General features: G+C 30.7%; 1 protein-coding gene across 1 annotated transcript in view; it reads left to right on the forward strand.

The window, feature by feature from the left end:
* The window catches only part of LOC142322649 (uncharacterized), a 212,341-nt gene that overhangs the window by 30,586 nt on the left and 163,802 nt on the right, over nt 1-17,953 (forward strand). Inside the window, exons 8-11 of the mRNA XM_075361728.1 lie at nt 309-2,601; nt 3,706-4,014; nt 9,460-9,612; nt 12,922-13,120. Of these exons, the coding sequence (XP_075217843.1) occupies nt 309-2,601; nt 3,706-4,014; nt 9,460-9,612; nt 12,922-13,120 (2,954 nt within the window). The remainder of the gene's footprint in view (nt 1-308; nt 2,602-3,705; nt 4,015-9,459; nt 9,613-12,921; nt 13,121-17,953) is intronic.

Genomic DNA, 17,953 nt, shown 5'->3' on the forward strand with positions numbered 1-17,953 from the left:
AATTCTGAATCTTATAAAGAAGATGGAAGCAATTCTAAATGAAATGAAAGAGAAAAAAAATTTTAAAGTACAACAGCGTAAAAAAGATGAAGAAATTTTGGTTTTAGAAGAGCTTAAATTCAGGGACATTGGGGTAGGACAAGAAAGAGTATATAATGATGAAGAGCTAGTGAATTTGGATCAGGCTGTCAAAGAGCCATGCAAGAAAATTTCTAAGAGTGGAAAATCAGAAAAATTACCAAAAGACCAAGAGATAAAACCAAAAGAAATTGATATAATTTCAAAAAAATATAGAATATTTGAAGTAGGATCCAATGATGAAGATCTAGAAATCAAATCGTCTAGTGAATCAGAGGAAGAGCCTGATCCTGTGCTTGATAACGTAGTTAATCTTAAGTTAAAGGGTAGTGAGTTTTCATATGGCTCCCAAGAATTCCTCCCATATGTACGACCTGCTGTGCCATTAGAAAAGACACATCAGAAATTTATGGCAACTGGAACACTATTTTATGATGGTTCCAGAGTTTATGAATCTGAAACTGATGAATCATATTGTGAGAAAATAAAAGATGAAAATACATTGACAGTATTACATTCTTTTCTTCATGAAGGCTGTTATGTAAAAAGAGGTATAACCCCAGCTTGTAAAACCATATGTAGAAAAAAGCATGCAGAGATAGCATTACCAGAATCTTATAAGAAGTTGTTGGAATCTGATAGTGTCTGCACAAAAAAGACGTACAATGAAGAGGAAACAATAGATGAGATTAAAGGTTTTTATTTCACTATGCTTGCTGAGGACGAAGAGGATGATGATGAAGGTGATGAAGATTTAAAGGTATTTGTTACAGCAATTAAGAGAAGATTGAAAGAAGTGCAAGAGGAATGTTGCCATAAGGATGCACACACTGGTACGAAATCTATAGTATTTTACCCTGAATTTGTGTACAATGCTACAGTTGATCAGGAGGAAACAGTTACCCCAGAATTGGAAGAAAAACAAGGAAGAGTTTCAAGTACTGAAGAATTTAACTATGTACTTGAAGATAATGTATTAAAAAAACTGAGCAAGAAATTAGAAAACCTAAAAGAAATAATAAATAAAAAAAATGAACTTAGAAAAGATGTTGAAACTCAGGAAGAAGAAATAACTTTTGAAAAGGAAATAGAAATCAATTCAGTCAGCTCAGATGAAGGTACCACCATTGAAGATCCAAATGAGAACGTTAAAATAAGTGAAAACACAGTAGCTAAACTGAATGAATTAAGTCAATTAGAAGTTGAAAAACTTAATGAAATATACTGGATTTTTATTAATTGTAAAACAGTAAGTGAGGCTATTAAAAAACAGGTTAAAGTTGTAAGTGTGGCTATCCAAACTGAAATTGATGAAGAATATGCTCATGGTATGCACTATTGTGATGTACGTTTTAATCATTTAATGGAACAATTAGAAGATGAATTACAGTATAAACTTAGTGATACAGATGAAGAAGTTGGTGAAAAAGAAAAGTCACAACAGAATATTTTTATGAAAGGAGATACTAAGGAAAGTTCAGATATGAAAGCAGAATTAAAAACAGATTATGGTCCTACCTATGACAAAAATGGTAACAGTGATTATTGTATTTATGAACAGTGTAGTGTTAGCAGTAAGAAGGACAAAACAGACTCAATAGAAAATTGGGATGAAGTTAAAAGTGAAGAAGATAAAATGGATAAAGAAATGTCAGAGAAAGAGGACCATAAAAAGGAAAAAGTAATGAAATTGGATAGTGATTTTAAGGATGAGAAAGATGATGACAGTATTGAAAGAGATATGAAGAATGTGCTGAGAAAGAAAGAGCATAAATACAAAACTGAAAGAATGGAACGAAAAGCATATGTTCGGGAAGTGCAATTACATAAGAGAGAAATGAAACAAATACTGAAAGCAAATGCTGGTCCTGGGAAATGTAGGCACTTAAAAACAGTGATGAAACGGACATTAAAATCTTGCATTAAACTAGGCACTTGTTTAGCACCATCTTATGCCAGTAGGAGGCGATTTAGAGAAATAAAAAGGATAATGTTTGGGTTACCTCTCAGTTCTGAATCTTCCCTGTTGTGCATAAATGTGTCATCTGAAACAATTTTGAAGAAATTACAGGATAAGAAACTTATTTCTCAATCATTACAATTTTTCTCCCTTAAGAGGACAAAGGGTGATAGTCACTTATCATTTCCTTCACATGACTACATGTTGAGTCAGTTTGAACAAAGTGGCGTAAATGATCAGAAGTTGCTTGCTGAATTTCCATTAACTCCATCCTCCTCCTATTCTTCTTCTTCTTCAACATTAGTGTCAGAAAAACAAGTAGAGTTAATAAACTTTAATCCTGAATCATTTCTCATTGAATATTTAAAAACTGATGCTGAAATTCTGACTTGGAGAAAGACAGAACCTTTATTGAGTGACTATAAAAGTGTTGTGTATGAGTTGGATAGTAAGAAGTCATCTGAAATTCAGAAATCTATAATGCAAAGATTAATTTCTAAACATGAAGAAGAGATTTTGAATATTAATTATAATACATGCTCATCGTCTGTCAAAAGTTATTTGTAAGTAGTGAGATCTTATGCAAAATTATGTAATAATGTTTCCTTAGTTTTATAAAGTATTTAAGGATTAATTTTGAAAAAAAGTCATGTTATATTATAATTTTAAATATTTTTAAAATCTTTTTTTGGTTGGCTATGCTACGTAGTACAAAGTAATCTGTAAAATATAATCCACATTACAAGTGAATCTTGTGTTATAAAACATTTAACCTGGCCAGAATAATCCTTCATATATATAAATTAACAAACATTCACTGAATAATTATTTTTAAATGATTGTAGTATCACTGAACTGCTGCTTATTATAATTTTAATAGTAGCATTTTAGTATATAATTGCAAAAAATGCTAAATTTTTATTACAGTATTGAATAACTCATCTTTTTTTTATGCCTTTTGTTACATGATAAGTATTTCTCCACTCCTTTCTATTTTGTACTAATTTTTTTAATTTAATTTCAGCAAATTTACTGTAACCCCTACATGTTCCTACCTACCTTGCTTTAAGTATTCTAGTTTTTTCTCACCCTATGATTTGTTATTCTAAAATGAATCTTTTCTTGCAGTAAATTCATATCATTCAGTATTATAACTTATTCTTAATTTCAGCTAAAACAATCCCATCAGTAAATCTTAACATCTTAACTTTTGCCTACTTGGCTTGTTACTTCAAACCAAATAAAAAAACTGCCTTTAATTTACTCCACTGCAATTTCTTTATTATGTTTGCAATGTATGAGTTGTAAATCTGTAAATAGACTACATCCTAATGCTACTATTTTTTGTCTGAAATTTAACAATTTACTTTCTTGGTTTTCTACATTAATCATGTTTTCCTGATTATGTTTGTGGTTTTCCTTCTTCTATAGTTCAACCTTACTTTCCTTAAAATTTTTAACATGTCTATTATATTTCACATTAGCAATTGCCTTCTCAAGATCTATAAATACCATGTAGGTAGCCACTATGAAATTTTGGTTGCCATAATTTTAAATAACATAAAACTTAATATATATCTTAAAAAAGTATTGTGTTAAAATTAATTAAATAACATTGATATATAATACCTTTTGAGGTGGATAATAGATAATGACAATATTTACAGGGATAAACTGCTTGAGGAGAAAGTTATTTCAGATTTTAAAAACAATTCATCATCAATTTCATCATCCATTAAAAAAGTATTTGACCAGGAATTAAGGTCTCTGATTAAGCTCTCTGAATTTAAGAAGCATCAAATATTATCTGAAGAATTTCCATTAAAGAGAAAGCCTGCAGTTCTAGTTACACCTATCTCAAGCGACATTGATAGAATTATGCACTACATGTTGGAAGAGTGTGAATTTCCAGTTTTACCACCAGCTCATCAAGCTTCTTTAATAACAGATCAAGAAAGAAGACATCCTCTCATGAAGTTTGACAATTTTAAAATGAATTTTTCTGCTGTTAGAAACTATTTGTAAGTAGAAAATTGTTTGTTTTTAATAGGATGAAAATTACTTGTGTGAACTCCAAAAATGTTTTAACACTTTGCAACAGTTCTTATAATAAATTATTCTCTATTTTAAGCATAGAATTAAAAAAAAAAACAAAAACAAAATTCATATCCATTTATAATATAGATTTTAAAAAAAAATTCAGTCATTGATCTACTGGAGTTGCTTACCTTCATCAACAGATTGCAACACTCTGTCTTGAGTACAGTTCACCCACATTCTTATTCAGTTACATTCATATCATTCAGTTACTTTGTATTAATCTGGTTATCAGGTAGGTACAAATTTTAAGCTTTTTATATTCGACATATCCAGAAATTGAAAAAAGGAAAAAAATGTTTTATAGCCTTAAAGAGCCCTGATTAATAAAGAAAATTCAACAAGGCTAACTTCTTCATTCTGTAGTAATTTTCATTTTCTGTACGTTTGTATTCATTCATAATGCTGACACAAATTTTTATGCCTTTTGTAATTCTAAAGGGTTTTAATTTTCCTTTAGTCTTGCATGGCAGTTAGCACAAATTGTGGTTCATCTTTGCTATATGTGTAATGTATGTTTATAGTATGTGTACGCCTTAGTTACAAAAGAGAGAATGTCAGTCTACTAGAGAGATTAAATCCATAAACTTGTAGTGATGTTTGTAAAATACCACTTCTAAATAGAAACAATACTTTTTTCATATTTAATTAAAGGTTTTTGCATGATAATCAATGTTTATAGCCACATAGAATGTCTTATCAAATAAAACTGCAATTAAGTTCGATGTAATCTTGAATAATAGTATAATTTTTATTAATCAGATAATTAATCTATGCTTTTATAATGTATCAAATTTCATTTTCAATCAAAATTTTTTATACCAGTTTGTTTATTAAGATATTTGTAACTATATTTTGTTTTAAGATATAATTTGTAATTTTCTGATTGCAAATATATCTGTATACTGTTCTGTTCTACTTTACATAGTAATCGGAATTGGTACCTTATAGAGAATGGAGGCAGGAAGACCCCCATAGCCATGACAAAATGGAGTTTGAGAAGAAATATGTAGACAAGGACTCGATGAGCCTGATGTCTCCCAACAAATAGAAAATAATAAAGATGTTTGGCTTTATAGTAAATGGCTAATATAGATGTGTAGACATAAAAAAAAATTCTATATTAAAACACTGTTAATAATTTTACTTAGAAGCTCATTCAAATGAATGCTATTATTATAATGCCAACACGATCTATATCTATATTATTATATAAAGAGGAAGAGTATTGAGTAAAAAGGGTTTTTGTTTTTGTTTTAATTGTGAAACAAAATTTTTACCATGTTTCTTCGCATAACTGAGAAGGTTTTTAGATATATTTCATTTTGAAAAATCTCTAAAATATGTATATAAAACATTCAAATGTTTAAAATTTTGAAAAAAGAAATATTAGTCTGCATTGTATGGCATTATGTGGATAGAATCAGTACCATATATAATTTCAGTGAGTTTAGACTCATCATTTTTGAGTTTTATTTTATAATTTTAACTAATATTAATCATAAAGACTAGGAAGTAGATCCTAAATCAGATAAGTTGTATTCTTAAGGGTTTATTAAAGAGAATCTTTATTACTGATAGGCATTTGGTGCTGGCATGTGAATATTTTAAATATAATTACTGTATGTTTTAAATATTAAGCATGAAGAAAGCAAATGACTATCTCAGATAATTATTATGAATATTTTTTTTCAGAGCGGAAGTATGTTTGATAAGTAAAATTAACCTATGGAATAAGCATCCAGAGTTTTGTTACGGTCCTACTCTTATGCATTCTACTGATTATTATGCAGAAATCTTCAAGAAAAAGATACATCCTCCTTCTACATTGTCTGTAGACACCATCAAAGGGATATATAAAGTCAGTTAAAATAGTTCCATATATATGCATAATTTTTCTGATGATTTTAATCTTAAAATCATCAATAGCCATATATAAGTTTTCTTGACATCAGACTTAGATTTCTTCTGTTCTAAAGTGATTGGTTAGTTCACAATCACCATCAAATATATTTTCCATAGAAGTAAATTAAAAGTCATCTGAGTGTTTTTAATATTAGCATTGCAGCATTTGTAAATTGTATTCTGTGGTTTCATTCAAATTCAACAGTTGCTACCATATAAAATGGTAATGGTAATGGTTATGATTTCATCTGGAAATCAAAAAAAGAATGAAACATCTTATGCTGAAAACAAATATTTGGTAAGTTGATTTCCTTATCAATACACGAAATACATTATTATTAACACGGATTGTGTTAATCTGAGAATTCTTTAAATATGAAAGCTAAGGAGAAATTATCAGTAGATGTAATCAAACAACTACAACTCCAATCATAGCTCTAGTTGCATGAGTAACAACGTAAAAATGTAAGGATAGATGAAGTTCCACCAAAATTTATATGCTGTTAGTGAAGTAAGCTCAAACTGTCAATATGAGTTGGTATGCAGAATTTATGAAATTGGGGAAGTGGATTATGACTTTAATGAAAATATAAAATTACAACCCTAAAGAAAGCAGGAGCAGATAAGTACAAACAAGAATTACCAGTCTTTTAGTGTTGTCTCACTATGCCTACATCATACATATGAAGAATATCAACATGCATTGTGAGTATCTCCTACTCAGTTGAAGGATAATTTACAGATGGATAAAATCTGTTGGTGCTTGACGAGATGATGAACCATTTGGTTTTAGAGATAGCACAAGTTCAATGAAGATAAATTACAAAAAAATTATAAATCTATGTTTCTGGTATTAGTGGATCTAGAGAATGCTTTGATAATATAGAATAAAATAAATTGTTAAAGAAAATAATTAATTCTCTATGATATTACAGAAGATTAGTAGTACACTTTATATATATGATTCAGATATATAAAGTAGATGACCAAGAAAGGTGCAATTCAGGAAGGAGAAATACACAAGGGCTTATTTTATCTCAAATAATTCTAGTGTGTGAGTGTGTATATGCATATGTATATTTGCTACATATATGTGACTGTTAAAGTATGAAAGCTGTTATTTCATAGAATAATAGAAATGTCTTCAGGTGTAAAATGCTAACTCTATTTGATTGTTTTTTTATATTTGGGTTTTATGTCGTAAAAAGATACTTCAAATATAATATATTGTATGTATAATATATAATCAAAATTTTGGTTTCATCCCTTTTGAAACAGTTTGTAGAAGCAGAAACTGGAAGGAGAGATAAAGATTAGATGTAACAAATACATTTAATGTTAGAGTTAATGCAGAATATAATGGAGTAGGTAAAGTAGATTAAATCTATCACATGACTGAAAACAAAAAAAAAGCGTTCCCCTAAAATAATTTGTATGTGTATTATTTCACTGAATCAATCTCACTTAATCTCGGTAGTTTCTGAATGTAAGAGCCATAATACGAAGAATGTAAATTTACAGTATTTACATCTTGGTTCAATGATATTGTAATGGAATGTTTTCTTTTGTCCTGTAAGCAAAATTATCATGTTTTACTCAAATATATAACACTAATGTGTTCATTAATCTTGATTAAGGATGTATTTACCAACACAGAAATATCATTTTGCAGAGAAGTCTATAAATATATAAGTTTTTATTAATTGTTAACAGGTTTACATTAAAAATTATAGTAACAATAAAATTTCCCCCATTTTTATAATTTCATCAATATACAGAAATTAAATGTATTTCTTTTTTATTATATCTTATTTTCCAGTAAATTATGTGTTTTTAGTATAATTTCGATCAAAAGCCAGGCCATTTGGTCTCAGTGGGTTATAATAATAAGTACATATATAATAAATACATGAATTTGTCATTAGTGGGGTGAAATTGTTCAGTTAAAATTTAAAGAAATTTGATTCTGATTTGAAATGATAAGTAAATGTATGTATTTGTTAACGTTACAATTTTTTTATTTTTTAAGAATTATTAAATTTTCAGAAATTGCCAGCTAAAATTGGAAAAAAGTATCCAGAACTAATTAAACAATGTATAATAGAAGCCAAAGAAATCTTCGATGATGTCATGTATAGGAAAAGTCTTTTTGGCTATATTAAAGTACTTCACTCAAAGAATACAGTTCCATTTTTTGTTCCTCAGAAACCAAAGTAAGATGACTCATGTTTTTTACAATATTTAGTTTTCTTTTAATATATTTTTTATTACTTATTAAATTTTCAGAGTTCTTTAATTTAAATTAATCGGTTTTTATTTTATATTTTATTAATAACTTTAGGAGGTTTGTGATTGAGCATACACTAATGTTCAGTGATTAAGAGATTTATTTTTAGCTATTACTGATTTATTTCAGTTGTTTTTATTTTAGTAGTCAGACCACATTATTCTGCTGATTAAAAAAAATTAAATTAAGCTTTTTGTTAAAATCAGACATTATTCTTTAATCAAAAATTTTTAATTTATAATAATCTGTAAGAGGTACTGAGTACTTTGGTTGTTACCAATAGCAAGATGTTAAACTGCATCCAACTTTGTTTATCTTTGAATGATATATGGAATGATTGCTTGAATTTTTACTTTTTCAAACATTAAATGGTTATTGAGGTATAATTTTTTAATTGCCATTGTTTAAAAATCTACATTCAAATTAAATAATTCATTGCACAATGGTGAGGTATATTGATATCAATTGATTATAAGTATATTTCTTATATACATCAAGTCAATAGATTTATTTGATAAAAATACAAATTTTCAATGTCATTCTTTGAATTTAGGTTTTATTGCTGAGAGTTGAAATAATAAAAGTAGAGAAAAATAAACCATAATAAAGCTTAAGAGATTATTTTATTAATTTTTATATTATTTTTTTTTTATGTGTAAGATTTTCAATTAGGTTGATTGAAATAAAGTTAGGTTAGACAAATCTTAAAGATAAGTCTACATACAAATGTAAGATCTCATCTCGCGAAGAAACTGACACAGTCTGTCTGTAAAAAATTTAATTCTTCTGTGTTCATATGTTAGTGAAGTTGATTTAGACGTGGTTATATTTGGTTCATTATTTTTGCACTGTTTTTTCATCATTCATTTCATAAAATTAATTTATGTATACTACAGAATATTTTTGAGACTATTATTGTTTAAATTCCAGGCAAAGAATTTGTACATTTTTAGGAAAAATGAATACAATGAAGTTTGTTCTATGTTGAAATACTTTATAGCTATGCATTCAGACAAATAATATTTTTTGTCGAATGAAGGAAGTAGTATATTTTTTAACGTGATGTTGTATTAACTTTAACTATTTAAATGTTTATTCATCTTTGATTAATTTTTTGTAAAATTATTTTCAGTTTTAGTGGAAAACTAGTAAAACGTGTAGACTATCTTTTACTACAAGAGTATATGAACAAGCAGCTTCTTATCTACCATAAATTTCCTTTGAGTGTGCAAAAAACACTTGGTAAAACTTTAAATAAGGTTTTAGTGGATTATAGAAAATACAGGTAAATTTAAAATAAACAGGCTATTTTAAATCCGTAATTTATTATTAATAATAACACTGATAAATACAATTTTTGTTTCGTAACTTGAGATACATAATTTTAATCTATTTTTTGATGCTGAAAACGAATATGAACTCAGAATCTTTCTATCACCTACCATTTTTGAAAAAGTTTTAAATTTTAATTAAAGGATTGTTACTTTTGTTTAACAAGTGTATCTGGCATTTCTAAAAAATCTAAACATACTGTAAAATATTCTTCATTGCAATATGCAATCAGACAGACCTGTACCTCACAGTGGAATTATTCCAGTTCCTGAGCCACCTGTGAATGAATGTTTCAAAAGCTGCGATGAAGAATCAGGGAGTACTGAAGAAGACAACAATGATTTTGATTTTGAATTATCTTCCAATAAGCCACATCTTATATCATAAGGTGAATGAAATGACTTGGTTAGGGATTTAAGTTTATCAAAAAATCAAGCTGAACTGTTAGGATCAATACTGCAACGTTGGAATTTACTTTAAAAAAATACAAAAATTCTGGGCTTTCGAAGCTGACAAAAAGAACTTTCTCAGTACTTTATTGATGAAAATAATTTGGTTTATTGCACAAATATTGATGAGCTTACGATGCACTTAGGAGAAGTTCATAAACCTGAGGACTGACGCCTTTTCATAGATTCGTCCAAGTATAGTTTAAAAGTGGTGCTACTACACAATGGTAGCAAATATCCTTCAGTACCAATTGCTTATGGTATTAATTTCAAAGAGACATGCAATGTGATGAGAGACGTTCTTGAAAAAATAAATTATAAAAAACATAGCTGGAACATATTTGGTAATTTGAAAGTTATAGCTATTTTTTTAGAGATGCAGTTAGGCTATACTAAGTACGTGTGCTTTCTTTGTGAATGGGACAGCTGAGCTAGGGATAAACATTATGTTACCAAAAAGTGGAAAAAACGAGACAACTTAACTCCAAATGGGAAAAATGTTATTCATGAGCCCTTAGTTGAATCCAAAAAAATATTTTTACCCCCACCGTATCAAGCTAGGACTAATGAAAAATTTTGTAAAAGTAATGAAGAAGGATAGTCCTAGATTTTTGTACATCAGGCAGAAATTTTTGAATGTAAGCGAAGGAATATTTTTTGGTCCTCAAATAAGAGATTTGGTCAAAGTTGATGTATTTAAGTCGATGTTAAATAATGTAGAAAGTGCAGCTTAGGCTTCATTTAAAGACGTTTGCAAAAATTTTCTCGGCAAATAAAAATCTAACAATTACCACAATATTTTTAATCAACTTCTTACTTCAAACAGAGCTACGGGCTGTAATATGTCTTTGAAAATACATTTCTTCTACTCACATCTGGATTTTTTCCCGAACAACCTTGGAGATGTAAGTGACGGACACAGTGAACGTTTCCATCAAGACATTTTGGTGATGGAAAGCCGCTATAAAGGGAAGTGGAATACTAACATGCTAGGTGATTAGTGTTGGACATTAATTCAGTATGTGCCTGAGGCTATTTATAAAAGAAAAGCATCAGCGAAATCATTCTAACACAGGTATAGCCATGCAAAATTATAAATTTTACACACTTTAACTATATTTTCCCTTTTTGAAGCGTAATTTATTTCAAACTAAGGGTGATAGAAAAATTGTAGTTACAGATCTGTAATGTATGCAAAAAAGCAATTCAAGAAATGGTATCACACTTGGAGAAACATTAAAAATTTTTTTTTATTTATCAGTGTAATTACACTACAAACAGTCTCATGGTAACTAATTACTTAGAAATAACTACTACTGAAAATGTTTATATGAAGATGCCATAGAAGACCTTATAAAAAGTGTCATTTGAGCTTTATAGTTGGTATGTATTCAATGAAATACATTTATTAGTTAAAGAAAGGGACAAAACCTACGTATTGTACAAGAAAAATCCATTTCAAACCGTGTTTCAAACTAAATTCAAAGATCTTAAAAAAGAAGTTAAAACCAGAATAAGGTTGAGCAAACAGCACCATGTTCAGGTTCAATATTACATATCAAGTTGATTCATCAGTTTCGCTTGTGCTCACTTCATTATCTAACAAAGAAACTTTACTGAGAGGCAGCTCATTAACTGTGTTGCGTGGTTCTACAGACAGCATGAACAAATAGAATTTGTAATCCTTTTTACAATTAAAACCTAAACAGTGATTTAATAATGTTTATTCAGATGAGGTGGCATCACTGGTTTTGTTTATATTGTGGGAGAGAGATAGTCTTAAAAAGAGTGGTGTAGTCTTTTTTTGTAAATGAGTTTATTTATTTACATCAAACAAAAGTTACTAATGTTTATTCAGATGTGGTGGCAATACTGTTTTTGTTTACATTGTGAAAGAGAGAGATAGTCTTAAAAAGAGTGGTGTAGTCATTTTTGGTGTGTGCTTATATTTATTTACATTTTAATCATTGTTAGACATTGCAGATTACTAAAATTATCACAATATAATTCATTATGTAAGATCAGTGTGTTTTATTGACATTATTTTTTATTTAGTTGAATTGATGATTAATAAATTGCAACTTATTACTATTTTAATAATTACAATAATAATAGTACACATTATACTCGTAGATAATATAACAATTGTAAAACAATATAGCTGTCTATTTTAAAAAGATATATATGTATCAAATTAGATATATAATAGTTAATAATCAGTGTTTCAGAAAATAAGAATAAATATTATATAATAAATAATTAAATTTCAAGCAATAAAATATTGAAATTCATCATGCACAAAAGAAAATGTTGCACCATTGCTGTCAATATTATAATTAAGTTAAGCATTGCTGGGTTTGCTAGAAAGTCTAATTACACTTGTTAGAAGAAATTAGTTACACATTTTAATCATACTGAATCAACTTCATATTAGGCAACCCCAAATTTGTAAAACTTGTGCTTTTTCATCAAATTAAGGAGTTTTGTTTGTTAATCATGTTTAATTTATATTTAAGTATTATTGTTTATTTTTTCTCTAATAAATATCTTAATCAGAATGTTCAAGTTTTACATTTTTTGTCTTGCTTTCTATTGTACCTTAATAAATCCCCACTTTAAAAAAAAAATTATTTAAGAAAGTTTTAAAAAATTATATCAGGTTTAATATTTTAGTTTTTATTCTCATTAATTAAGTTTTATTTATAAACTTTATTTTTAGTAAGCGTCATTCATAGAATTTAGATATAGCATTCTGATTATATTGAATTTTTTATAACCATCTACAATTGTTATTTTATTCAAAATTACTGCAGAAAGATGAAAGAGATATGGAATGCTAAAGATCTATTTGAAATTATTGAAGGCGAAGTAAAAAAAGCAGATAATATTATAACCAAAACATGGTATGGAAGAATACTTGAGTTACTATCCAAGCGTAATGTTTTTGGCTCAATAGATACAGACAAATTAGGGAGACTCTTGCAGTGTGTATGTGTGATAATTTCATCAAAAGTAAGTGCATTCAGTTTTATTACACTTTGGTATTTAATTTGTCTTATAAGTATAATTGTAATTAATACCTGGGAATGCTCTTATATCATATTAAATAAATAAAAATAAAATTAGTCATATTATTTTGATTAATGCAGTCAATCTGTATGATTAGTGTAGATGACATTTTGGAGAAAATTTACATATTAAAAATATTACAAATACAAATATTTGTATTTGTACAAATATAAAATTTTACAAATTTAAAATATTATATTTATAACAATAAACATTTTTGATTTTTTAATTACTTGTTAGTAATTAGTTATTTGGAAAACATGGTTGACAGACATGGAGAATAAATTGCAGTGGATATGTGCTACAATCGCTTGGAAACTTTAAAGTAAATTAAGCAATTGTAAAGAATAATGATACTTTATAAAGCAATGGCAATTCTTCTACTGACGTATGAGAGTGAAACTGAAATATATTTTTTAAAAAATGCTATACAAAGTTCAGAAATGGAGTTCTTGAGGTAAAAGAGGGTTACACAAGACTAGAATGTGTAATGAAATATGTGAGTGTAGGCAAATTTAGATCTGAAAGTTTAAACAGAATTTTGAGAGATTGTATGAGAAAGTGGTGTAAACATTTATAGAGATTGCCTGTAATTAGACTATGGTGTACAAGCAATTAGAATATATTGGTATAACAATTAGAGTATGGTATACAGGCAATTAGTCTGCTAGTGAGGCAGACTTCTAGCAAGGTGGTTATTGGAATGGGCTTAGAGCTAAACCCTTGATTAAAGAAGAATAAATCAAGAATGTATGACTTTAGGTAGATATGATGATAACTATAGAGTGATACATGAAATGATGTAGCATTTGGTTTTATTAAAAAATATTTATTTGAATCACAATACAGGAAAATAAAATACAATGTATTTACTACGAGGGTATGTCAATTATTATCTGCAATGTAGTTATAAATTTTATTGCAATAAAATAGGAAACTTACATGTACTTCATTTTTCAAAATTGTCCCCTTGTATTTCAACGCACTTGGTCCATCGTTACACAAGCTTCCTGATACCCTCATAAAAGAAGGTTTTCGGTTGAGCTGAAAGCCAGGAATGAACCGCTTATTTCACTGTTTCGTCCGAGGTAAATCGACGGCCCCTTAATGCCTCTTTGAGTAAACCAAACAGGTGGTAGTCAGAAGGGGCAAGATCAGGACTATACGGAGGATCAGCCAGTATTTCAAAGTTGAGTTTCTGAAGCGTTTCAGCAGTGTGGGCAGCAGTATATGGACGGGCATTGTTGTGCAACAACACAAAACCTTTTGATGGCAGTCCTCAGCATTTGCTTCGAATTGCAGTCTTCAGCTTGGCAGTAAGCATCTCACTGTAACACGCACTGTTTATTGTTGTGCCGCTTTCCACATAATGTTCCAGTACTGGGCCTTGTGAGTCCCAAAAACCCGTAAGCATCAGTTTTCCTGCGGATGGTTGGGTCTTGAACTTTTTTTTTTGCAGGGCGAATTTGGATGTTTCCATTCCATACTCTACCGTTTAGTCGGCTCATAATGATGGATCCATGTTTCGTCACCAGTGATGATTCTGTCTAAGAAGATGTCCCGTTCATTACCATAGCGATCCAAATGTTTTTGTTAGATGTCCAAGCGCATTTGTTTATGCAACTGTGTGAGTTGTTTTGGGATCCATCTTTCACAGACTTTATGAAACCCATGTCTGTTGTGGATGATTTCGTAGGCAGAACCGTGACTAATTTGCAGACAATGTGCCACTTCATCGATATTTACTCATCTGTCTAAGAAAACCATGTCTCGTGCATGCTCAATGTTTTCCTTATTTGTGGCGGTAAATGGTCGTTCGGCTCCTTTGTCGTGCGTAACACTTGTGCGACCATTTTTGGTTTTTTCAATCCATTTGTAGACACTCTGTTGCGGAAACACACTGTTCCCATATTGTACCGAAAGTCTTCGATGAATTTCGGCCCCTGATACACCTTCTGACCACAAAAAACAGATTACTGAATGTTGCTCTTCTTTGGTGCAAACAGAAAGCAGAGCAGCCATGATTAATGGCAGGGTAGCGATAATGGAACTAACCTAACAGCATCAAATTTGCACAGACATAACAACAATTAAACCACGCATGCATCATCTACGCAACAGGACAGTACTACCAACATAAACAAAAATATAACTAAATTGCGGATAATAATTGACTTACCCTCGTATATAACTGGAGATTATGTTCTGCTTATCACATATTCAATATGACTACCATCACATCTAGCAACTTCTTCAATATACGAGGGTTATTTTTTCAAGGTCCGATCGGTCACGAAATTAAAACCACAGTGAAAATAAAAAATTTTTTATTCGTAACAAGTACTTACATAGTTACGCTATTTCTCTACATAGTCGCCACTCCGATTTAGACATTTGTCGTAGCATGGTACCAACTTTCCAATACCCTCGTCATAGAACAGAGCCGCCTTTGTTTTCAGCCATGTTTCTACGCTGGTCTGCAGCTCGATGTCTGTGCCAAAATGTTGTCCTCCTAGCCAGCGTTTCATGTGAGCAAAGAGGTGAAAATCGGATGGAGCCAAGTCCGGGCTGTATGGTGGATGATCAAACACTTCCCAACGAAAATGCTGCAGGAGCTTCTTTGCTACACTTGCAGTGTGCGACCGAGCATTGTCATGGAGAAAGACAATGCCTGATGACAACATTCCTCTCCGCTTATTCTGAATTGCCGTTCGTAGACGTTGAAGAGTCATGCAGTTTAGCTGCACTGATGGTCGTACCACGTTCCATGAATTCCACCAAGAGAACTACATTCCAGTCCCAGAACACAGTAGCCGTACACTTTCTGCTGGAGAAGGTTCGCTTGAACTTCTTTGGTTTACTGGGAGAATGAGAATGCATCCACTGTTCGGATTGTTCTTTTGTTTCTTCAGTTTCGAAATGGACCCATGTCTCGTCCCCTGTGACAATTTTGTTCAAAAGATCTTCTCCTTCATTGTGGTAGCGCTGAAGAACCTTTAGGGAGGCGTCCATTCTCATTGTTTTGTGATGGTCGGACAGCATCTTGGGAACCCATGTCGCACACAGTTTGCGGTACTGAAGTCTCCCACTCGCAATGGTGTAGAGAGCTGACCTTGAAATTTCAGGAAACGAATCACTTAATACAGAAATTGTGAACCGACAATTTTATCAAATTGCCTTATCCACTCGCTCAACGAGATCATCGGTTGACACTCGCTTCCTTCCCTGACCGCCTGCATCATGAACATCTGTACGTCCTGCTTTAAAGTTCCTGCACCATTGTCGCACTTTGCTGTCACTCATTGAAGTTTCACCATACACATTACTTATTTGTCGATGAATTTCAGCTGCATTACACCCCTCAGCCTGAAGAAATCGAATTACCGTACGCACTTTACTTTGTATGGATTCTATTGTTGTAGACATGTTTACATGCTAGCTGCGTGTTCAGAACTAAATGAAGTGACGTGGCGTGATTGAAGACCATACTAGAGACGCTGCGCAACACATATGCGCAAAGGTTCATCCGATGTTTGTGCGCGGGTTTTTATTTCGCACCTTGAAAAAAATAACCCTCGTAAACTCCAGTGTTGCTAATAACTCTACAACACATATCCTTGGTTATCTTGTTGTATGCCTCAATGATCAGCACTCGCAGTTCCATCACTGTATGTTGATGTTTAGGGAAAATCTTTTCCTTTAGAGATCCCCAAAGAAAATAATCACACGGATTCAAATGAGGACTGCTCAGTGCTTGTTCTGTCAACTTGCAAAACAATTAGAAAATTGGTTTGAAATGACATTGCATTAAAGGTTTCATGCAGAAAGTCTAAAACATCAGCTGTGTGTGGTCTGGGTTTACCCTGTATGAAACACTCAATTTCTAATTGATACTCTTTTGTAAGTAGTTGAGGAACAAAATTATTACCCAGCATGTTTAGGTAACATTCACTGTTTACTATCTGTTCAAGGAAGAATGACCCTATTACCTCATGACTTGAGGTAGCAGCCCATACCGTGGAGCGTGATGCACCTTTTCATGAAGCTCGTGTAGATTTTTGAAAGTCCATAAACAAGCATTTTGTTTATTAACAACATATCTAGGTGAAAATGTGCCGCATCTGAAAACCAAACATTGTTCAACAATATGTCTTGGTTCACAGCCCATTCAGCAAATACCATTCTTTGATGGCTGTTTCAATCATTAATTTAGGCAACACTGTTATTTTATGTGGATACAAATGCAAATCAGTTTTAAAAATTTTCTGCACAGGTCGCCTAGAAATCCCAAGCTGCGCTGGTGCTTTTCTTGTTGAATTCCCTGGGCTCCTCAGCAATGCTGCTCTGACAGCTTCAACATTCTGTGGAGAACAAACATTGGCAGGCTGTTCGTACTTATTTTCAAATACTGTACCATCACTATTAAATTTTTTGTAAAGTCTGTGTATTGTTTTAAATGAGGGCGACCACCAAGTTTTAAAATGTGCATGAAATCATCTTTGTGTAAGCACCACACTTTTCATTTCATTAAAAAACAATACAGTCTTTATGCACTGTTCAACAGTCAGTCTTCCTTTGTCAGCCATCTTGAAATGATACACAAACAGCATGTTCGGAAAGAGAAGAAACTAATATTCATGAACTGCTGTCATTTCTGCCAATATAAAACATTATGTTTTGTTGTTTAAAATTATTTGCTGGAGAAATCTACTATCATACATGCTTTTAAATGTTTAGAAATTTACAAGTTATGAATTTTATTCAATTTTACGAAGA

The sequence above is a fragment of the Lycorma delicatula genome, chromosome 4, assembly GCF_047948215.1.
Source record: "Lycorma delicatula isolate Av1 chromosome 4, ASM4794821v1, whole genome shotgun sequence".
Lineage (NCBI taxonomy): Eukaryota > Metazoa > Arthropoda > Insecta > Hemiptera > Fulgoridae > Lycorma > Lycorma delicatula.